This window comes from Poromitra crassiceps, assembly GCF_964638095.1.
Source record: "Poromitra crassiceps genome assembly, chromosome: 3".
Classification (NCBI taxonomy): Eukaryota; Metazoa; Chordata; class Actinopteri; order Beryciformes; family Melamphaidae; genus Poromitra; species Poromitra crassiceps.
Genome location: NC_139625.1, coordinates 52,352,891 through 52,376,870, shown reverse-complemented (window position 1 = coordinate 52,376,870; position 23,980 = coordinate 52,352,891). Strand labels below are relative to the sequence as shown.

Here is a 23,980-nt window from a genome sequence, read left to right as displayed (position 1 = left end):
TCAGGCAGTGTCTCGTCATGGACGCGTGGTCAATGGGCTAGCGTGGGGGAAAACCTCCCGTTTTCCCCCATGGCCACACACACACTCATTACCAGAAGTAACATGAGCGAGTGTATCTGTTGTTCATTTTACTGGGGACCTCCTGGAACCCCCTTAAAGATGTTTCTTGGCAGTGGCACCTAGACCCCGAGTTTGGGAACCACTGGCCCAGTGCACAATGCAAAAAAACAGTACTAAAATCACTTCTAGCTGCTATTTTCAGTTATGTAATCAGCAAATTTAATAGCATTATCTCATCTAAATTCATCAATAAAATCGTTCCTCTGCTGTAATTAGTGATGCATGTCGCGCCAACATGTACTTTGTGAACACCAACATAAGGTAAGGCCTAAACTTGAAGGCCTCCAAAAGAGAACTTGAACTTGAGTTTTCAGAGGAAGTCAACAAAAACTAAGACACTGTGACTTTAAGAAGCCCCCACCGTTTCACAACAGGGGGGGCGTGAGCTGAATCCAGGAACAGCGATTGAAAAAAAAAAAGCTCCACCAGTGGACTGTTTCAAGTTCCCCCCGGCTGAAACCCTGCCTGATTTGTGGGCAATGTTGGGGATGTAGAAAAAAAGGAAACCGGAGCAAAGAGAGAGCAAGAGAGGGAGAGAGAGAGAGAGCGACAACACTAACTGGGTAGCTATGGAGATAGTAGGTTTTCCTGGTAGCTTTCTTTGACAGGTGTCGAGTGGGATAAAATAAAGTATAAAAACAGCCTACAACATGTACGCCAAGGGTAAAGGAGCTGTGGTTCCCTCCGATAGCCAAGCAAGAGAAAAGTAAGTAAATTATTGCACTGTCACAACAGAGATCCAGCTAAGTGTGTGCTAGGTAGCTAAACTTGCTAACTGATGTAGATAGCTCACTCACTCCAAAGCGGCACGCATGTTCAGCCAGCTCTTTTTGTTATCACACAAGCTACAAAAGTGATGCCATGTTAGTTGACTTGTTGTATTTGACACTTTGTGCACAACGGTACCTCTTGCATTCCCCAACTACAAGCAGTTTCTTTGCATGGCTGTTAGCCCAAGCAGCTAGCTACCCTGCCAGTTTCACTCTTGTCTTTCTTGTTTCTTTCTAATGCAAAATAGAAAATTGAGAGTTTTAACGCAAACGACTCAAGTTGCATCACTTCTACATTGGAGTGTTGCTGTTGCACGTGTTTCTAGAATAATGCATAAATATGCACTCTAACTGAATTGTCTGAGAGGTGCATGGATGGGGATCCCACTAGTTACATCTCCCCCTCGCCCAGTGTGTGAGGAACAATGCATTTGGAGTGACGCTGTGCATTGTAGCTAGCTGGCTTTTGTGTCGCCTGCTAAAGCAGCAGTTAAAAATAGAATACAGCTGTTTGGAGCTCGGTTACAAAATAGCAGAGGAACGTGTTCTAAAATCGTTCCAAGTTCCAGAGTGATATTCTCTCCGGCTACATTGTATCCATGTGTGTTCGGTCAGGAGTGAGCCAGTGAGTGCTATGCTCTCCATGCAAGGGTAGCTGCGGCTGATAACTTTTGTGGCCCGTACAGATTTAGTAATCGCGAGTTACGAGTGCGATGAAAATATCGTTTGTAATTCCTATCACCGCATGCTTTAACAGCCCCTCAAACAGCATTTCCAGTGGTTCATTCTTCAGAAAACAACTTAGGTGCTGTTAGCTTGGGTAGCTGTAGCCCACCAGTCCCTTTGTCTGCATCCCACCGATGCCTGTTGTTCACATATATGAGATGCGAGCCGCACCGTTGTCCAGCCCCTTTAACAAATAAACGAATACGGTGCTTTCCATTTAATCTGTCTTATATGTTAATTTGCTGCTGTTATAAAGGCCAGTGTACATAGACAGACAGCTAACAACTTATATGTTCCCTTACTATTACTACTCTCTTATCATGGTCAGTGTTAACAAAGCCAGCCAAGACCTGTCAATGCCTTCATTCAACTTTGTAAGATGTAAGATGTGGTTTTAGAGCCCTGTCAATGGTTAAAGGCAAATGCTCTTACACCACTGTTGAATAAGCTGCCGGTGAATACTAAGTATGAAATGAGAGAGCCTACATTTGAATGCATATGGCTGTATTCCTCCCGGTGGATGGATTGAGCACAAAAAAACAGCTCATCCTCCGACCCGCTGTACCAGTCAGGGGACTGAACAAGTGGGACAAAGTTGTGAGACTTGTGTGAATGTTTGTGTGATTATCAGCAGGCGCCTCATCACCCAAAGTTCACACCTTTTCTCTGCTCGAAACCCCTATCCACTCTCTCTTTTAACGTCTGTCTTCCTCTCCCTCCTAACTCTCAGTTCCCATCCTTTGCCGCTCCTCAAAGTCCTCATCCCTCGCTTCAGTGTTGAATTATTGAGACAGACTGAAGCAGTTGCTTTCAGCTCTGCGTCAGAGAGAGAGAGAGGGAGAGATGGTGGGCAGACTCATCCATGTTTAAAGAGGGGGTTTTGTCGGGAGCCTCAGGCAGGATGTCAGGTGTGCTGGTGGTGTACATCGGGGAGATTTCTCACTCTGGGAGCTGGTGTATGTGTGTGCACCGATGTCCCATCTCTGAACACAAGAGGGAACGGTGTGAAGGGAGGTCAGGTCAGGGGGTTACCTAACCTCGCATGGTGAGGGCAGGAGGGAGGGAGAGATGTAGGGATGAGCCCGAGGAGAGCATGACAAGACAAGGTGGCTGAAAGTGCAGAGGCTGAAATCACAAACTAATGGAGTGTGGTTCCAGTTGGGGTATATAACTTGTGTGTCACCAGGCCACAGAAACCTACACCCTATCAACAAATAAGGGTCGTTGGAGTTCTGTTGATGCAAATCTTTTTGATTGTAATGTTTAACCTAGGGCTGCACGATTATGGCCAAAATGTTTTTCAAATTATTTTGATCAATATTGAGATCACGATTATTTAACACGATTACGCATTGACTTTGGGAACGTCATGCATTTATTGAACTTTAAATATAATCTCACTGCTATATAATCAGGTGGACACAATTGCTCAACGTGAGCACGCGTTGCACGCTAAAAATGTGATATTTTCTAGTTTAACTGAAAAACAAAGACATAAATGAAAATATACATATACAAGTAAAAAAAGAAATAACTAAAATAAGGAATACTTAAAAATAATCAATATAGTGCAAGTGCGCTGTCACAACCTACTGCAAAATATTCAGCAAGCATATGGGTAAACTACTGCATACCACTATAGTCAGTCAGGTAACAGAGGCACTAAGTCAAAAGTTGCTCAACAGTTGGTACGTTTACATGCACGTGAAAAAAATCAAATTATTGCGTTAGTCCGCCTAAAACCGGACTTTTGAAATGCATGTAAACATGTTAGCTCGACTGAAATCAACGTTATAAAAGTCCGACTAACACCCAGATAATGTGATTGGAAGTTGATTTACCCCTGCATGTATACAGGCTAGTCGGACTGGAACTGGACGAGGCGATCAGCGCATGCGCTAATCCAGCATGTACGGGAAGTCGTGGGTAGTAGAGAGGGCACAAACTGGGGCTTAACTGCGGTGGCGTTGTTGCTGTGCTCCAAGAGCATACGGTGATGTCGTCTGCCTTCGGATAACACCATAACAGAAGGGAAAGGGTGCATCTCATCTGCACAAAAAGTAGAGCATATGTACGCAATGTACATATTCGCAATGTACATATTCGCAATGTACATATTCGCAATGTACATATTCGCAATGTACATATTCGCAAAGTTGTCCATACCTTTGGATTGCTAACTTGCTATCTCACTCTCCGACAATTGTTGTGGTCTGTGACGTAGGCTAAGTAATAGGTCAACCAGTAATGGCCCAATACTAACAAGCTGAAAGAGTGCATATCGCCACCTATCGTAGCGGAGGTGACATGATCCCAGAAAATAGATCGATTTTCCACCCGTACATGTATACTGGGACAAAGACAGTAGTCTGACTAAATAGCATAATCAAGCTATAACCATAGCTCGACTTAACTGTGCATGTAAACATACTGAGTGTTTCCCCTATATGCACACTGCTATATATGGCCACCACTGTTTTCCTTTTAAATCTAGATTTTTGTTTTGCTTTCATGATCGTGGGAAGACAAAATTGTGATTGAGATTAGGGATGGGCATTTTAAGCAGTTAAAATACTCTCGTACTCCCCTTCTATTATGAACGAGTAATCAGGTACTCGATATATTAATATAATAATATATATATAATATTAATCTCAATTTGAGATTAATATTCGATTAACTGTGTAGCCCTAGTTTAACACATTCACTGCCAACAGTTTTTTCAATACAGTAGGTAGCTTCTGCCAAGGTTTTTTTTGAGGATTCTGGCTCATCTTTCAAGAGCCGAGGATTATTTTCTGCTAGGACTTTGTGAACACAAAATATCTCAAAAGAACTAATAGAATGTGTGCTTTCTCTGTCTAAAAGAGTTAGTTTTTATCATGTTCTGTTATGTAGGCATTAGCAGTTGAATACAGCATGGTTTCAGCGTCTGAGAAGGAAAGCTGAGAAAAATGCATTTTTGTGAAATTCAATAGAACAGGCAGAACAGTCACTTTAACCATTTATTTTTGGCATCAGTGAGACATCAGACATCTAAACAATATAGTTCTGAACAGTAATTTCCTCCATAACAGCACCCCCACCCCCCTCTCCTTCAAACTCCTCCCTCCGTGGGTGTGTCTCTGGTGGCTTTGCAGCGTGTGTCACAGGCGAGTCTCTGCTGCCTGTCTCTGCTGCCTGGCTGCTGGCGGCCGCTCGTCGGGCGAGTCTGGATCGGCTCGTTCGTTTGTTGTGAGCTGGGATGAAGCTGCGTGCGATTCTGGGCTTTCTGCTGTGTGTTTCAAAGTGTGTTGCACCCAGAGTCTATTTTTGGAATCCCCCACCGTTGTGCGCCAGCTCCCAGCGCCAGCGCGAAAGCGTTTTCGCCAAACCATTTTCATGAGAATGGATTCCTCACGCTTTTTCCTGCTGTTTTTGCTCGGCTTTCTCTAGTCTGGAGAGCACTGTCGCCACTTAGTGGGTCGGTAAAATAGGTTATACATTCAATAGCTCCCATATTTTTTATAGGAGATGTAAAAGGGTTTGATCCACGTCCCACCGTCAAATTTTTTTTTTTTTTTTTGACGAGTTAACTCGTCGACGGCAGTCAACCGTTGTTGTTTTTTTGACGAGTTAACTCGTCGACGGCAGTGAACGTGTTAACTGACTGAATGATGACCACAATCCTGTTGTCCTCTTTTTCCTTTCCGTCATGAGTTGACTGTTCCTCAGATCCGCTCTGCCACCTACTGTTTCTCCCTCCATCAAAATTGGGCATGCCCCCCTAGTGTTCCAGTCAAAACTCATTTTTCTCCTCTCCCTTTACTTCACTATACTATCGCTGCTCCGTCTCCCAGTCTCCTCCTCCTCCTCCTCCTCCTCAAACTTCTGTCTTTTCTATGAGCTGGCTTGTGAGCTTTAATAATGCAGTAAGCCAGGTGCACGCACAATCGCACATGCAGCCCCCTTCGCAACGCACACACAGACATAAAAATTTCATCGAAGGCCTCTTGGGGGGAGATCTGCAGTGTGATCCTCCCATCCCCAGACATAAGACCTACTCCTAAACTATTCCTTACAAGTTAAACTCCTGTATAAGCCTATACATGTATTAACACCTACTCCTAAACTATTCCTTACAAGTTAAACTCCTGTATAAGCCTATACATGCATTAAGACCTACTCCTAATTTCCTAAACTATTCCTTACAAGTTAAACTCCTGTATAAGCCTATACATGCATTAAGACCTACTCCTAAACTATTCCTTACAAGTTAAACTCCTGTATAAGCCTATATACATGCATTAAGACTTACTCCTAAACTATTCATTACAAGTTAAACTCCTTTATAAGCCTATACATGCATTAAGACCTACTCCTAAACTATTCCTTACAAGTTAAACTCCTGTATAAGCCTATACATGCATTAAGACCTACTCCTAAATAGTGCTGCACGATTAATCGAATCGCAATCGCGATGTCAGCACGTGCGATTACATAACCGCAAAAGTGTGCGATTATTTTATTTTTTTCACGTCTTTTTGAGTGTGTGTGTGTGTGTGTGAGAGCCTCTTCTAAACTAACGTTACACGCGACGCAGCAAACACACGTTTCTCTGCCATCACACTGGGCATCAATACTAGCGGGAGACTTCTCCCATGCACTCCCGCAAATAAGTAATGTTATGTGCAGCAAGGTTACATATTATCTACCGAGAGGGCGAGAGAGAACATCCATGATCGCTAACAGCAAGCTATGCTAATAACTAGCTAGCCGTTCGTTCAGAAACGCATGTAAACAGCCTTGTGATCAGTGAGAACGTCAGTAAAATAAGGAGAGAGCTGCAGGTGCTTATGCAGAACTAGTGCGCGATTAAGTACACAGTGGGGATGACCCGCTGTGATGAAGAATATAACGAGATTAACAAGGTTGATAGCAAAACACTGTTGCAGCTGCCAGCACTGGCAGCATCACCTCCAGGCTAGCTAACTAGCCTGTCACATGACGCCTTCATGGTCCCTCGTTAACTCATTGAGTGCCAGCCACTTTTGGAGAACGGACGCTCCCAGTGCCAGAGTTTCAGAGCTTTTTTCAGTGATTTCTCGAGGCCCACAGAATATTGTGTGATATTACTATGTAAACAATGAACACGCAAAAAGAACGATGAGACTCTTTTCTATCATCAGCAAAAACAGGTTTATTGATATCATTTTCCGTTCTTTCGTTATCAGCCGGAGAAGATAGCTTGATTTAACAAAAAAGATCAGTTTTTTTCTAGAAGCTGAGATAATGGCCCTTTTGTGAAATTAAACATTTCAAACACATCACTGACTCTGAAGCTAATTTTCTGATGTAGTCACACCTCAAAAATAATTTCCTTCAATAAAACAGTGAAGGCCAGGGAATTTTGTTTGGCAGAATAATATTTTTAGCTGCAACCAGCAGCGCTGGCCCCTGCGTGCGCTGCTGGTTGCAGCTTCTTGCTGGTCTTTGCTGCTGGTGGGCATCGGATATTCTGGCTTGCGTTTGCCAACCCTGTCCTGCTGCCTGGGTCTGTCTGGGTCAGTGTTGTGTGCTGCTCTGCGTGCCCCCCCCCCCCGCCCCGCCCCGCCCCGCCTCAACTGCACACTCCTCCTTATGGGAGGTGGCTCTCTGCTGAGTTTGCTCTGCACTGTGAAGGGTGCGCGACATCCAGCTTTTTTACACCGTTTCCGCGTGTGTTTGTCACCGGCTCCTATGCTTCCAGTTGAGAATAATAAACAACTCCACGGCTGATCATGCGAATGGGCTGTCGCAGCAGGCATGGAGGAGCTCAATTGTGGGAGCAGATTGGCTGCTGCAGGCGCATCTAACGTTAAAACGCTTCATGCATATCGATGCATACGGATGCGATGCGATTTCCGTTTCCCCAACGACTTATTCTCTGTTTTTCTCTGCCTTTCTGTTAACCTGGAGAGCACTGTCGCCACCTAAGGGTTCTGTAAAATAGGTTATAGACCTCCAATAGCTACAATAGTTGTACCAGAGATGTATCAGGGATTGATCCACGTCCCACCGTCAAAAAACGCAATTGACGACAATCGTCGTCTTTGGCACTCTACGTCAGTATTTGAATTGACGACAGCTGTCGTCATTGGCACTCAATGAGTTAAAAGTCTGCAGATGCACGTTCTCACCTCTCTCTCTCAAGAAGCGTCACGTGAGTGTGGCGTTTAAGGCCATCTGTCGCTACAAAATAAATAAACGGGGTGTATCATTCATTAGTATTGCTGGACAGACATGTACCGTAAATTCCGGACTATAAGCCGCACCGGTGTATAAGCCGCACCTGCAAAGTTGACTGTTTTTTACATATATAAGCCGCACCGGACTATAAGCCGCGGGTGTTTTAATGGTATTTTTTTTTATTTTTTTTATTGTGTTTTAATGTTTAATTACCATATGTAAGGGTTCATGCACAGAGGGGATTGTCGGGAAAGAGATGGCTGTTTGAGGAAGCTCCCATTTATTAACATTTCAACAAAACAACATAACACAACACCACCTGTGTTTCTTTTTTACAGTGCACACAGTGTCATACAGTGTCATACAGTGTGGTGAAAAGAGGGCAAGAGAGGAAATTAAAACAGAAGTGGATTTATAGTTAGAAAGAGTGCTAAAGAAGAGAGAATTCCGTTTTTTTTTTTTTTTTTTCTGAAAAAATCCATAGATAAGCCGCACCGTTATATAAGCCGCAGGGGCCAAAAAAGGCCAAAAAACGGGAAAAAAGGTGCGGCTTATAGTCCGGAATTTACGGGAACTAACTTTGCAACTTTGCTGAGCCATCTTCTATGTGCTGTAACACAGTGCAGTTTCTATTTGACTGGTGTTTCTTTTTTACATGTTTGGGACAGGCAAATGTCTCAAAATGTTTTATTTTTTTGTAAAGATAATTTAATTTCAAATTGTTTTATTTTTTTATTTTTAATATATTTTAAATTGTAACATATTTCATGTATTTTAGTCTGTGATATGTGAAACCGTGGTATTTTTGTCCAAGGTTATCATACCGTCAAAAACTCATGCCGGCACATCCCTAGATACCTCTTGTTTATTATATCGCAATCACAATCGCAATCGCAATATTGTCCACCCTAATCGCTAATCGCACCTTTTCCCCAAATCGTGCAGCACTACTCCTAAACTATTCCTTACAAGTTAACCCATTGATACCTGATGCAGCATTTGTGTGTGTATCCCTTTAAGGTCTTAAAGGGATACGCACACAAATGAGGGATATACACGCAAATGCTGCATCAGGTATCAATGGGTTAAACTCCTGTATAAGCCTATACATGCATTAAGACCTACTCCTAAACTATTCATTACAAGTTAAACTCCTGTATAAGCCTATACATGCATTAAGACCTACTCCTAAACTATTCCTTACAAGTTAAACTCCTGTATAAGCCTATACATGTATTAAGACCTACTCCTAAACTATTCCTTACAAGTTAAACTCCTGTATAAGCCTATACATGCATTAGTACCTACTCCTAAACTATTCCTTACAAGTTAAACTCCTTTATAAGCCTATACATGCATTAAGACCTACTCCTAAACTATTCCTTACAAGTTAAACTCCTGTATAAGCCTATACATGCATTAAGACCTACTCCTAAACTATTCCTTACAAGTTAAACTCCTGTATAAGCCTATACATGCATTAAGACCTACTCCTAAACTATTCCTTACAAGTTAAACTCCTGTATAAGCCTATACATGCATTAAGACCTACTCCTAAACTATTCCCTACAAATTAATCTCCTGTATAAGCCTATACATGCATTAAGACTAGGGGTGTCAAAAATAATCGATTATAAGATGCATCGCTATGCGGACGTGCACGATTCTGCATCGATTCACAAATGTCAAAAATCGATTATTAAAAAAATATATATATATATTTTTTATAATCAAATAAAATATAATGGAAGTACATGCAGTTGTTTATTTTAATTATGGATCATAATACAATGCAATTCCAAATGCGATTTTATTTCAAAAGTAGCCACACAGTGAGAAAAAAGAAAGTGAGAAAAAAGAAATCATGTATTGCGGAAAAAAGTGATGCATCGATTTAAGATGCATCGAGATGCATCGATAATCGTAATCGAATCGAATCGTAGCCCTCTGAATCATAATCGAATCATGAGGCCAGTGAAGATTCACAGCCCTAATTAAGACCTACTCCTAAACTATTCCTTACAAGTTAAACTCCTGTATAAGCCTATACATGCATTAAGACCTACTCCTAAACTATTCCTTACAAGTTAAACTCCTGTATAAGCCTATACATGCATTAAGACCTACTCCTAAACTATTCCTTACAAGTTAAACTCCTGTATAAGCCTATACATGCATTAAGACCTACTCCTAAACTATTCCTTACAAGTTAAACTCCTGTATAAGCCTATACATGCATTAAAACCTACTCCTAAACTATTCCTTACAAGTTAAACTCCTGTATAAGCCTATACATGCATTAAAACCTACTCCTAAACTATTCCTTACAAGTTAAACTCCTGTATAAGCCTATACGTTAAGACCTACTCCTAAACTATTCCTTACAAGTTAAACTCCTGTATAAGCCTATACATGCATTAAAACCTACTCCTAAACTATTCCTTACAAGTTCAGGGCTTAACATTAACTTTACAAACTGGGGGGGAATCCCCCCTTACATGTATGTTCTTCAGATAGGGAGGATTTATAGATTTGGGGGGGGGGGGGGGGGGGGGGGGGTTATAGACTTTGGCGCGGCTTTTTTCAGCCAATACTATAACCAACAAATATCTGTCTTCTCATGTCCGATAAGCGATAATCTCACATTTTTGTATTTATAAAAGGAAGTTCTTAATCTGTAGTTTTTGCACACCTGAGTAGGGATGGGTACCGTTCACATTTGAACCGATACCGGTACGGTACCGGTACCTGGAATTCGGTACAGTACCCAAAACGGTACCATTTTCGGTACTTTACACACTCTAATAACAACAAAATTACAGTTGTAAAAAAAAAAAGGTCCAAACTTCTCAATTTCAACATTGTTCTTTATTTAGCACATTATTTATTTAGCACCAGACAAAATAAAACTCCTCCCTACAATACCTCCCTACCTCTCCCCTCCCAAACCAAGAGTTGTAGCAGCAAGGTTAGTTTAGTAGGGTTGGGGAAATGGGGGGAATAGTACTTGATGTCCAACACAGCTTCCAGCAGGGCCTGGTCTTCATCTTCAAAGAGCTCCCCAAGTGCTGAAAGTTTCTTCTGTTTATTGAGTGGTATCTGAAAATAAAAAAAGGCATCGTGATTCATCAAGCATTATTTGTGTTATCAATAGAAAGAAGTGTCAGTGCTATGTACATCTTAATAGAAATGACAATTTATTGTTAGTAACATAGCTTAGGCTACACTATGAATAACACACCCATTATCACTCGTCATTATGCAAAATAATAATTTACCTGAACCATATCCACCGCTGAGAAGAGGGTGAATCGTGTCTCCTCCTGTGCGGCTGTCACTGGCACATGGTTACCTAGCAATGAAAGCAAGAGTGCAACGTTAAATAACACGTCTCACGGTCGGTGATACGAGCTGATGATAATTATTATAGAACGTTAACAACGCTAAGTAGGGGTGCACCGATCGATCGGCAAGCAATCTGTATCGGCCGATTTTGACCTCAAATATGCGATCGGCGATCGGCAATTTTTTTATATAAAAAAAAAAAAAAAAAAAAAAAAACTATCACTAATCAGGCTTTCCAACGATATAAAATACAATGCCAATTGGTATTATTAAAGGGGAGAAATAATCGACCTAAAATAACGTTTCCAAACTTTCTTTGAGGAGTTTATATATCGGTGATCGGTAATCGGTGATCGGTCGATGATCGGTTGGGCAGATATTTCCCATAGGCGATCGGCAATCGGTGATCGGTGGCAAAAAACGTGATCGGTGCACCCCTAACGCTAAGCTATAAAGCTAACTCAGCCAAGACAGTGAAAGCCCTGTTATCTAACAACCACAACGGCAGTGAAACAACTTATCCAGCTAACGCTAGCTAATTAAATAACGTTACCTGATGTTGTAGAAGTCGATGCCTCTCTCAAGTTCCGTCATCATCCTCCTGCAAGACTTCAGCTAACGTTACAGCTGACGAGCTGAGGAGGTGCAGCTAACGTTAGCTGCCGTGCGGTATCTGCTTCATTCACCCTCAGGCTATCTAAGACATTACAGTCTTCAGCATTTAGCTAAATATATCTTGTGTTTGACCATGCTTCCTCAAGTTTGAGGTGTTTCCGTAGTCAGCTTTGCAATTCACATCACAAATGTTGCAACCAGTGTTGTCTGAGTCTATCTTGGTAAAGTGTAGCCACATTTTTGGACCGCTTTCGGCTGGCCCTGTTTTGCTTTCAGGGTCTTCAGGTAGAGTGACGTACTGACGTAACGCGCTCTCCCGTGTTGCCTTAAGGTTCCGTCGGAATTTCTAGTTTACCCACTCTCTTTCTATTACTCAGTTGCGTTCAAGTACCGAAATTTGGTACCGTTCGTTTATATGTGAACTGGTACGGGGCAGTACCGACGTATTTCGGTCGGTGCCTGTAAAAGTACCGAGTTCGGTACCCATCCCTACACCTGAGTCTAAATTAATATGGCTTTTGTAATGTGTTTTATCTGCAGACTAGGAGCCATAGGCTTTTGGTTCTATCAAAGCCTTTATTTTTTTTATTGAGTGATACACTTGAATAAAACACTCATCATATTATATCAGAAGTTCTTTGTTTTGTGTTCACAATAGTGATGTCAGTTAGATTTGGTTAGGTCAGAGCTCTGGAATATTACAGTTAAATCATCCATCTTTGCTCACTACATCTGCCTTTCTTACTGTCATGTTACTGGCAAAGCTGTAACAAATTTGGCATTGGGGAGAGTTCTATTGAAGTGAATGGGCAGGCATGGGAAGTCTGTGTTTCCACCTGGTTTAAAGAAAATACATTATGTGATGTTGACTGATGTTTTATGTATTACATAAAATATTACATGTTTTCTTTAATCAGGTGGAAGCGTTTTTCAATCAAAGGTGAAACGACACAGATATTATGGCTTATAGAAGGACCTACCCCACATGCAATTTAAAGTTGGCTTGTTGTTGAACAGCCCGTGAAAAGTCGCAGTGAAACACTATTATGTGCAGTACTGAGTGCGCTTTCACTCTCAAACGACCGTACATCAGCACATGAATGAATCACCAAACTTGTTTTTACTGAAAGCCGTTTCAGTTCTCAGTCCTGATTGCCTACTCTGTGCTGCTTTTAATCTCTCTCAATCATGCTCTCAACACAACACATTTACTTGGTGAAATGACTAAAAACGAACAGTTGCAAATCAAAGTTTATAGCCTACCACATGGGTCAAGAAATGTGGGGAAAACACAGCTCAGTGTTCAGGGCTCAGTGGCTTGAAAGCGGCCATGTTTGGAGAGAAGCCGTGCGGACGTCGCGCTGTGAGAAAAATCTTCAGGTACGCGGTGGGCGCCCTACGGAGGTAGCGCCCAACCACGCCCAACACATTTACATCATTTGACGCGTCTGGCCCTCGCTCCACCCCCACGCCCTTCACGGCATGGTGAGCATAAAGCAGCCTTCACGTTGACTCGTTCAAGTTAGCAAAGATAAACACCACCACTTCCTGTTATAACTTTCAAAATAAAATACTATTTGAAGCATTTTCTGATGTTTGAAGTTAATGTTTTGTTCAGTTGTTTTTTCTTTACTTGAAGCAAACAATGAGAAGCAAGCACTTTACAAACATACAAATTATATAGAATGTTTTGTACAGTCATCTACTGTATTTCTGACTTGAATCACTTGTTAAAAATAGTGCATTGTTGTGTAAATTGATTGTTATATCTGGACATTTATTCATCCCCACATATTAGAGACTATTTCTGATGGTAAAATGAAATAAAAAGCAAAACACAGAATTCAGAACAATTAAAACGGAAAAAAATGAATTTGGGAAAAAATAAAATATAATTTGGAAAAAATAAAACAGATTTTATATGGCTCTAGGTGTGACTGTCTATGTGTAGGCTATACTATGACATGTGGTGTGACTGTATGTATAGGCTATATTATGACTGTCATAATATGATTATTACATGATTATACATGTGGTGTGACTGTCTATGTGTAGGCTATATTATGACATGTGGTATACTATTGTGACATGTGGTGTGACTGTCTATGTCATGTAGGCTATATTGTAACATGTGGTGTGACTGTCTCTGTGTAGGCTATACTATTATGACGTGGTGTGACTGTCTATGTGTAGGCTATACTATTTTGACATGTGGTGTGACTGTCTATGTGTAGGCTATATTATGCAGGTGTGTGTGTGTGTGTGGCCCCATGCTAGTGGCAGTGACTTACACTCTACACCAGCGGTCACAGAGAGCTTTCTGACCTACAAATTGCTAGGAGCCTCACAAAGTGGTCAAATTCCCATGGCTAAAGTGGTCAAGTGTGTGTGTGTGTGTGTGTGTGTGTGTGTGTGTGACTCCTTTAACAGAGGTACAGTCTTTAGCCTCTTAAGAGCGTTGGTCATTTGTACGATTTACCAACCTGTCTTGCCATCTGTGTTTATTTAAGCAAGTACTGTAGATGCTATCAGGGTGTCTTCTCCCTGTTGGATATGTTGTACTTGTAGTATGATAGATGTATTTACTTCCCGATATGTATTATTAGCTGGTGTAAATCAATCGCATCAAGAAGTTTATCATTCAGGGCCACATCAATTGTATTTGTTAGTTCATCTGTCTGCCTCTATGTCTGTCTGTCTGGATGTCTGTCTGCCTGCCTGCCTATGTATGTTTTGTTATCTTTGTGATAGACTGTCTGTGAAAGGGGAACACCCTCGTCTATTTATTACCCTTCCTAGTAGATGGCCCGCTGTACATATACAGACACGCGCACGCACTCCACTCTGCTGTACATATACAGACACGCTCACGCACTCCACTCTGCTGTACATATACAGACAGGCTCACGCACTCCACTCTGCTGTACAATACAGACACGCGCACGCACTCCACTCTGCTGTACATATACAGACAGGCTCACGCATTCCACTCTGCTGTACATATACAGACACGCTCACGCACTCCACTCTGCTGTACATATACAGACAGGCTCACGCACTCCACTCTGCTGTACATATACAGACAGGCTCACGCACTCCACTCTGCTGTACATATACAGACACGCGCACGCACTCCACTCTGCTGTACATATACAGACACGCGCACGCACTCCACTCTGCTGTACATATACAGACACGCTCACGCACTCCACTCTGCTGTACATATACAGACAGGCTCACGCACTCCACTCTGCTGTACATATACAGACAGGCTCACGCACTCCACTCTGCTGTACATATACAGACAGGCTCACGCACTCCACTCTGCTGTACATATACAGACACGCGCACGCACTCCACTCTGCTGTACATATACAGACACGCGCACGCACTCCACTCTGCTGTACATATACAGACACGCGCACGCACTCCACTCTGCTGTACATATACAGACACGCGCACGCACTCCACTCTGCTGTACATATACAGACAGGCTCACGCACTCCACTCTGCTGTACATATACAGACAGGCTCACGCACTCCACTCTGCTGTACATATACAGACACGCGCACGCACTCCACTCTGCTGTACATATACAGACAGGCTCACGCACTCCACTCTGCTGTACATATACAGACACGCGCACGCACTCCACTCTGCTGTACATATACAGACAGGCTCACGCACTCCACTCTGAAACTATGCAGACAGCTGAAGAGGAGGACGCACGCTGACTGCACTATTAATCAAGGATGCCTAGTTGCCTACTTCTGCACCCATGTTAAAATCGTCGCTGCATCGCAACTGGGCATGCTCAGAACACGGGTTTGTGCAGAAGTCAAAAGCTGAGTGTAACCTGTTGACAGTCTGCACAGTGATCCATGTTAAAGCCCCCCTCCAGTGGATTTGGTCTTTTTGAAGATATTTCATGTGTTTCTGGGCTTTCCCTGCTCTGCTGATTGGCGACAGTGTTCCCCAGTGTCATTTGTTGACAAATAACCTTATTTTGGACTCAAAGTCTTAAAACTAAGGTGTTGGTAAAAACGGGTGATGACGTCAGAGTGACATTGTTGTCTAATGAGTGACGTCTCATAGACAAATTCAAAATTTACAGTAAATACCATCTGCCGTTAGCTAGGTGTTAGCCGTTAGGCGCTACGTTTGCTAACTACGTGTTCACCAGGCTCAAAACAACGCGATAGTCACTTTTAACCAGTTCAAGTTACGCTCTTTCCATAAAGTCCATCAGCTTTAACATCTGCTGGGCGGTTTGTTGACACAATAAGTGATATTTTGGCTTCTAAAATAATGTTTTTCACAGAGATATGACCAGAACCAGTATGGCCGCTACTTCCGTTTTATTGCAAAGTATATTGAAGACAAGATGAGATGCTGGTTATTTTACAACAACGCCTGCAGTCTTATGTTGCAGTGGAACATAAGTGGAACAAACTATCTTCGGTTCTTATTAGGGATGCACATTTTCCGCAAATTCCAAACTCGATCATTGCTAACGTTAACAATCAATCAATCGATTAATTGTAATTAAAAATAAAAAACAATCCAAACCATACCAAATGTGTTTTTTCCTCAATAAAACGTTTATTTATGCAGCAGCAACGTATTGTATATTTCTCACAGCATTGCATAGCATAGCCTACGCTATGAAACTTTTTAAACATGTCAACATTTGCCCAGAATCCCCATCATGACGGCCGCAGGGGCTCACTTACCCACGCAGTGACGCGAGGTTACTCCAGGCGAGCCAATTTATCCGAATGAACACTGTTCTACTTGAACAGCATCTTATGACTTGTCTGAAAAGGGCTATAGTGTTGTAGCCGAGTGTCCACGTCCGCCTATTACTTACACTTTGTTAAAACAATAAACGAGTCGGGCTGTAACGTTATAACACGTTTCCCACATTCATTCTCAGTTAGCTCCTAGCGTTAGCACACACCAGCTCTCTGGTCAACAACAAAGTCCCTCACTTCCTATGTACGGCAACTCTCGAGGGGACAAACACAGAGCCTCGCATACACGCTGAACACAGTCTGTTACAGTGATATCATTGCGCCCTCTGGAGGATCATTGAAAAATGATTTGAAAACACCATTTAATGCACGTTGCTTTTATGTTTTGTTTTGACAGAGTAATTTTTCTTTGCTCAAGTAAATCCTTAACAAGCAATTAATCGAGTTTCGATTCATTGTGTGCATCCCTAGTTCTTATTAATCTAAGCTCTTTGGCACACATGGTGACGTGCGTTGTTACAGCACATGTACGTTTTCATAGAACATCAACGTGAAACAGGTAGGAAACACTGACTGGAGGGGGGCTTTAAGGGCTTGTCCAGCGGTGCAGCCGGGATTCGATCCCATGATCTTCCGCTTGCAAAGCGCACGCGCTAACCACCATCCCCAGAGAACACGCGCTAACCACCATCTCCAGAGAACACGCGCTAACCACCATCTCCAGAGAACACGCGCTAACCACCATCCCCAGAGAACACGCGCTAACCACCATCCCGCGCTAACCACCACCATCCCCAGAGAACACGTGCTAACCACCACCATCCCCAGAGAACACGCGCTAACCACCACCATCCCCAGAGAACACGCGCTAACCACCATCCCCAGAGAACACGCGCTAACCACCACCATCCCCAGAGAACACGCGCTAACCACCATCCCCAGAGAACACGTGCTAACCACCATCCCCAGAGAACACGTGCTAACCACCATCCCCAGAGAACACGCGCTAACCACCACCATCCCCAGAGAACACGTGCTAACCACCATCCCCAGAGAACACGTGCTAACCACCATCCCCAGAGAACACGCGCTAACCACCACCATCCCCAGAGAACACGCGCTAACCACCATCTCCAGAGAACACGCGCTAACCACCACCATCCCCAGAGAACACGCGCTAACCACCATCCCCAGAGAACACGTGCTAACCACCATCCCCAGAGAACACGTGCTAACCACCATCTCCAGAGAACATGCGCTAACCACCACCATCCCCAGAGAACACGCGCTAACCACCATCTCCAGAGAACACGCGCTAACCACCACCATCCCCAGAGAACACGCGCTAACCACCATCTCCAGAGAACACGCGCTAACCACCACCAATCCCAGAGAACACGCGCTAACCACCATCTCCAGAGAACACGCGCTAACCACCACCATCCCCAGAGAACACGCGCTAACCACCATCCCCAGAGAACACGCGCTAACCACCACCATCCCCAGAGAACACGCGCTAACCACCACCATCCCCAGAGAACACGTGCTAACCACCATCTCCAGAGAACATGCGCTAACCACCACCATCCCCAGAGAACACGCGCTAACCACCATCTCCAGAGAACACGCGCTAACCACCACCATCCCCAGAGAACACGCGCTAACCACCATCTCCAGAGAACACGCGCTAACCACCACCATCCCCAGAGAACACGCGCTAACCACCATCCCCAGAGAACACGCGCTAACCACCACCATCCCCAGAGAACACGCGCTAACCACCACCATCCCCAGAGAACACGCGCTAACCACCATCTCCAGAGAACACGCGCTAACCACTAGTAGGGCTGTGCCGATTCACTTATCTCCCGATTCGATACTATCACGATACTTTGGTGCCGATTCGATATATATTGCGATTCACGATTATTGCGATTCTACGATTATTGCGATTCGATATTACGATTTATTGCGATTTTTGTTTCCTTTTTTTATTTTTATTTTTTCTGTTTGTTTGCTTTTTTACACTAGAACATGGGAACAGTTGAATCATACACTTCTAGATGCTGTATATGAGTAATTTATAAAAACAATGCAGCCAGATCACGTCAGTCACTCTTTCTGAGATTTATTTCAGCAACACATCAACTTGAATTTCAGCCAACATCAACTTGAACAACACCAGTGGTCCAGTACATAAATGAGTAAAAAAAAAAGCTACATTAAGCTGTTCCTGCTCATCAAGCTGCTTTAAGAAAATATTCAAAATAACATGTTAGGACAAAATGAAAACTCACAGCACAAATCTGAGCCTTTAAACATATCTTTTAAATTACAACAAATGGATCTAGTACTGCACAAAAATAAATCACTCACACACACACTCACACTCTCTCACACACACACACACACACACACACACACACACACACACACACACACACACACACACACACACACACACACACACACACACACACACACACTTTGTAGAACAGTGACAGCAGCAAGCTATTTTGATTTTAGCCTTTAACATCCTTCACATGTTATAACTTGAAAACTGTCATTTTAACCCTGGACTTGACTGTCACTGCATATAGCCAATACAGTATAACAGTGGTAAATAAAATAAAAAATATAGGCTATACCTGGCTTTTGATGTAAAGTGCTATAAGAATAACAAATAAAATATTAGCCCACACACTCACTTTGTAGAACAGTGACAGCACCTTTTAAACCTGGACTTGACTGCATACTATATAACAGTGCCTTACAGTGGTAAATAAAACGTAAAATAAAAATATAGGCTATACCTGGCTTTTGAAGTAAAGTGCGATAACAATAACAAAAAATATTAGCCCGGCCTGAGAACTGCACACAGCAGTATTAGCCTTTACAATACTATTCAGTATTCAAATGAAATTAATTTAACTTAAACCCAACTTGAAAATGCTTTGGGGGGAAAAGAGTAAGACAACTGCTACATTTAGCTGGTCAAAGTGCTCATCAACCTAGTGCTTGGGAGTGTGAAGGTTCTTGTGCAGAAACAAGAGCTGGTCAACGTGCTCATCGCTGAGGCTGCTCCTCTGAGCCGTGACAATGTCCCCGGCTGTAGAGAACACACGTTCAGCAGAGACACTTGTCCCTGGTACACACAAGTACCGCTTGGCTAGCTTGGCCAGGAGAGGGTACTCACAATGCTCTTCTTTCCACCAGTCCAGTGGATTTGCATCCAGTGGCAAAGCAGCAGCAGATTTGTATTTTTTCACCTCCTTCTCTGCAGCCTCAAAGGGTAACATATCTGGTGGAGCTGCCGGCCTGGCATCCCCGAAAGTGTTACCAAACAATTCAGCCAGTGCAGAGGACGCTCTTTTAGCAGGTGGGGGCCCCTGGGGTTCTTCTCCATCTTGTTCATTCTCCTCCTCCTCGTCACCAGCACCTCCTGGTTCCTCCTGGTCCAGCATCACCACTTCTTCCTACAGAGTACAACAAATAAAAAACAGTGGTAGAGAAAATTAGCACACTATTTCAATTTATTTTATTTTATATCTTTGACACCATTCTACTTGATAGAAAACACACACACACACACTATGCATTATAAACTAAAGATAAGAAACCTTCAGCATCTCTATTGCTTATATTTATAAATTATTATTTACCTGATGATGCTCCATCGCGCCTACAGCTTCAGTGACCATTCTTGCAAAGGTGTCTTGCTTCTCAACGTCAGACAGGAACGGCAACACTTTAAATCTTGGATCTAGCGCTGAAGCTAGGTTGAGTGTGGCCTTCTCCCTCTCGGATGTGTACCTCTTCACGAGGTCTTCGTGAAAGGCTGCTTTGAGGTCTCTGACAAATGGAGGATCCCCGATGTTTTCCTGGGTGTCTTGCAGGAGCTGTGCATGCAGTGGGGCTATGACAGAGACTGTTGGGTTCTTCTCATCCGACATGACTTTTGTAGCCACAGCGGCTGGCTTCAGGGCCTGGACAAACTCCTCCGCGTTGGTTATGTCCGCCTCAGTGAAGGTGGTGATGTCTTTCTCTCTCTTTCTCAACTCGGGGCTAAGGAGTGCAGCTGTGACTGCTGGCTGTTGCTCGAGGAAACGTTGCATCATTTCATACGCACTATTCCAGCGTGTTGGCACGTCGGTTACCAGTTTGCGTTTAGGGAGCGCTAGCAACTTTTGTTTTTCCTCAAAAACATGTAGCCCTATGGTACTTCTGTGAAAAAAGCCAGTCACACGTCGTACCCGTCCGAGTAGTCGTGCAACAGCTGGCACCTTTAATGCACGCTGCGAGGCCAGGTTGAGGGTGTGCGCGAAGCATTTGATATGGAGAAAGCCGGCTAATTCTGCAGCAACAACCATATTAGCAGCGTTGTCTGTGACGAGAGCAGGCTCTTTCTCTGTGATTCCCCATTCAGTAGCTACATTCTTGAGTAACTCGGCAACATTTGGCCCCGTGTGGCTCTCGTGCATGGCACGGGTCTGGAGGACGTGAGAGGCCAGAGACCAATCTTCTGCAATGTGATGAGACGTTACCGTGACATAAGACTCGGTGGCACGGGAGGTCCATGCATCGCATGTAAGAGCGACTCGTTCAGCTCCGCTCAGCGATGGTTTCACTTCGGCCACAGCCTCGTTGTAGAGCGTAGGCACTGTTGTTTCAGTGAAATACTTCCTTGATGGTATCCTGTACCGCGGCTCCAAGTTGTGAATCATGTTTCGAAAACCTGCATTTTCCACCACCGAATATGGTCGAAGGTCCTTCGCCATAAACTGTCCAATTGACTTGGTGATGCATTTTGCTTTTTCTGAAGAGCTGGGTAGTTTATTCAGCGTGGCTTCCAGCGTCTGTTGGCCTGCAGGCTTGTCTGGTGGCTTGGCGAATTGCTGCAGCTCCGGATGGTGTCGAGCAAGATGGGCGCTCATGTTGGTCGTATTACCGCAATACGATACTTGTCCATGACAGCGTTTGCACACAGCTTTACTCATGTCTAGCTCTGTTTTTCCTCGTAGTGTGTAAAACCCAAAGTATATCCATACTTTGGATTTAAAATGTAGTGGTGCCGGTCGGATCGGCAGAGGGACATCCGCGTCCGCCATTTTCTCCCTTCTACTTTGCTCAGACGGATGACGTCACGTGAGCTGACTCACCACAACAAATAATACACGTCGCCATCTGCTGGATGAAAGCGGTAACTTATTTAACCTAATAAGAGAATACATGCATATACATAAACGGAAATAAAATGTGCGATTATCGATTCTGGAATAAAAAATCGATTCAAAAAATCGTGACATTAAAAATCGCGATACTTAAGTGAATCGATTTTTTCTCCCAGCCCTACTAACCACCACCATCCCCAGAGAACACGCGCTAACCACCATCCCCAGAGAACACGCGCTAACCACCATCCCCAGAGAACTAGCTCCCTTGGCAGAGCCGGTTAACGGGCCTTTATACTGGGGAGTATGGGTTTGTTTGAAAAGCCTTTAGTTTGCAGATGGACATGGTTTGTTCATTGGTGTAAAAGTAGGGATAACCAGGCAATGTCAGGACAATCTATATCTCTATCAGGGTGCACCTCAGCAATAAAGCTGTCCTGTTGCTCTTCCTGTTGCTCCCAGTTCATAGCCTCATCTGTAGTCCATTTAGATTTCTTATCAATAGAGCCCGACCGATATATCGGTCCACCGATATTATCCGCCGATATTGGCCGATAACCGATATATCGGTATCGGCCGATATGTTGGCCGATATGCCGATATTTTTTTATTTTGTATTTTTTAAGTTATAGACAGCATGTTGTGTAGATTTGATCTTTTTTCTTAACTCAAGTTATATTTTATATTTGTTCTATTTGTGTTTTTGTATTTCTAGATTTTTATAATTATTAAATTCCCAGTTCAGTTTACTGTTTCATTGATGTCATTTTGGACAATAACGTTTTGATAAGCTGTAAAATATCCTCCCTACATTACATATCTCAAGTCATGTCAAGTCATATCTTTGTCATGTGTTTGATATTTGAGGGATCATTGCAAAAGAATTGTGTAATATAATGTTTATTATATGATATAAAAATATCGGCCGATATATCGATATCGGAATCTTTTTACTCCCTAATATCGGCATCGGCCTCCAAAATCCAGTATCGGTCGGGCTCTACTATCAGACATACCTTAGTATTAGGGGTGTCTTACTGAATCGAGAATCGATCTTGAATCGGGAATCGTTTTGAATTGAGAATTGATTTTGAATTTAATCGTGACCCCAGGAATCCAAATCGAATGGCATTCTGAGATACCAAAAGATTCACACTCCTACTTAGTAGTGAGTGACTAAACATGCGTGTGTTTTTAGCTTAAACAGCAACACACATTACATTCACACCACAATTCAACAACCGTGCAAGATAAGACGATGTTAAAAGACTTCAAGGCATGACAGCAGTTTAAAAACTACACAACAGACTGATAATCTCAAGACCGTGTTCCATTGATCAGTCCATTGACTAATGATGGGGACTATGACACTGAGCTACTGTCCCTCTCATTAGGACCCTATTGGCCTGTCAGAGGACTGTCTGCTCTGGGCACACGGGGCACTGTCATATCCACGCTGCCGCTCGATGGATGGTCCATTAACAGCCTATTAAACAGGGCTAAGTGAAGGAGTTAGGAGGACAATGTTGGGCCGATGGGGGTTTCCCACTCCACAGCATGGTCCTTCTCTCCCATAGACCCTGGCCAATTGTCATTTTCAAGTGTGGCTGGCCTAGAATAACAGCAGTGATTTAAACAAATAATAAAAAATAATCTGGCAAGAGCTTTTAAAATATTGTCAGCATTAGTGGAAATGCGCACACCTTATCCAGCTATTTCTGCCAGTTTCTGCCATGTTCAGTCAGAGTTGCAAGTGTAGGCGATATCAGACAAGAATTTCCATAATGCTATGCCAGTTTCCCACAGGTTCTGTAGTTATTTGGGGTGTTGGCAAGGTTGGGCTGGGTTAGATGCACATTGTTGGCAGTGGAAAAGACTGTGTGTACGCAACATAAGAAGTGCTGTTGATATGTTATTGTGTCAGTTTGGGGAATCTATTTGGGGTGGGCTTGCCTGATATTGTGGTGGCCCGCCCCAAAATAAATCTTGTGTATGAAACACTGGGATAAAATGTTTGATTGATAACTCTTCTTAAGTGTATTCAGTTGCAAATAGCAAGGGTTTGACAATGCAGTGGTCTTGCTGACAAATGAGCAAATTAACTCTCTAAACGTATTTCTCCTGTTCTGCATTTCAGATTAGCGTTATATGTGTACGAGTACCTGCTACATGTGGGAGCGCAGAAGTCCGCACAGACCTTCCTGTCCGAGGTAAGATGGTGGCTGTGTTGCTAACCAACCTATAAAGCACTGGGCTTAGTAGGACAGGTGT

At 43.2% G+C, this 23,980-nt stretch overlaps 1 protein-coding gene across 12 annotated transcripts in view; it reads left to right on the top strand.

Moving 5' to 3' along the window:
• The first annotated feature begins 728 nt into the window (after positions 1-728).
• Positions 729-23,980, top strand: part of LOC310773937 (single-stranded DNA-binding protein 3) — an 83,544-nt gene continuing 60,292 nt past the window's right edge. For all 12 annotated transcript variants that reach the window (XM_083633949.1, XM_083633945.1, XM_083633954.1 and 9 more), the window contains exons 1-2: positions 729-826; positions 23,847-23,919. In XM_083633949.1, coding sequence (XP_083490075.1) covers positions 771-826; positions 23,847-23,919 — 129 coding nt within the window. In that variant the 5' untranslated portion in view covers positions 729-770. The remainder of the gene's footprint in view (positions 827-23,846; positions 23,920-23,980) is intronic.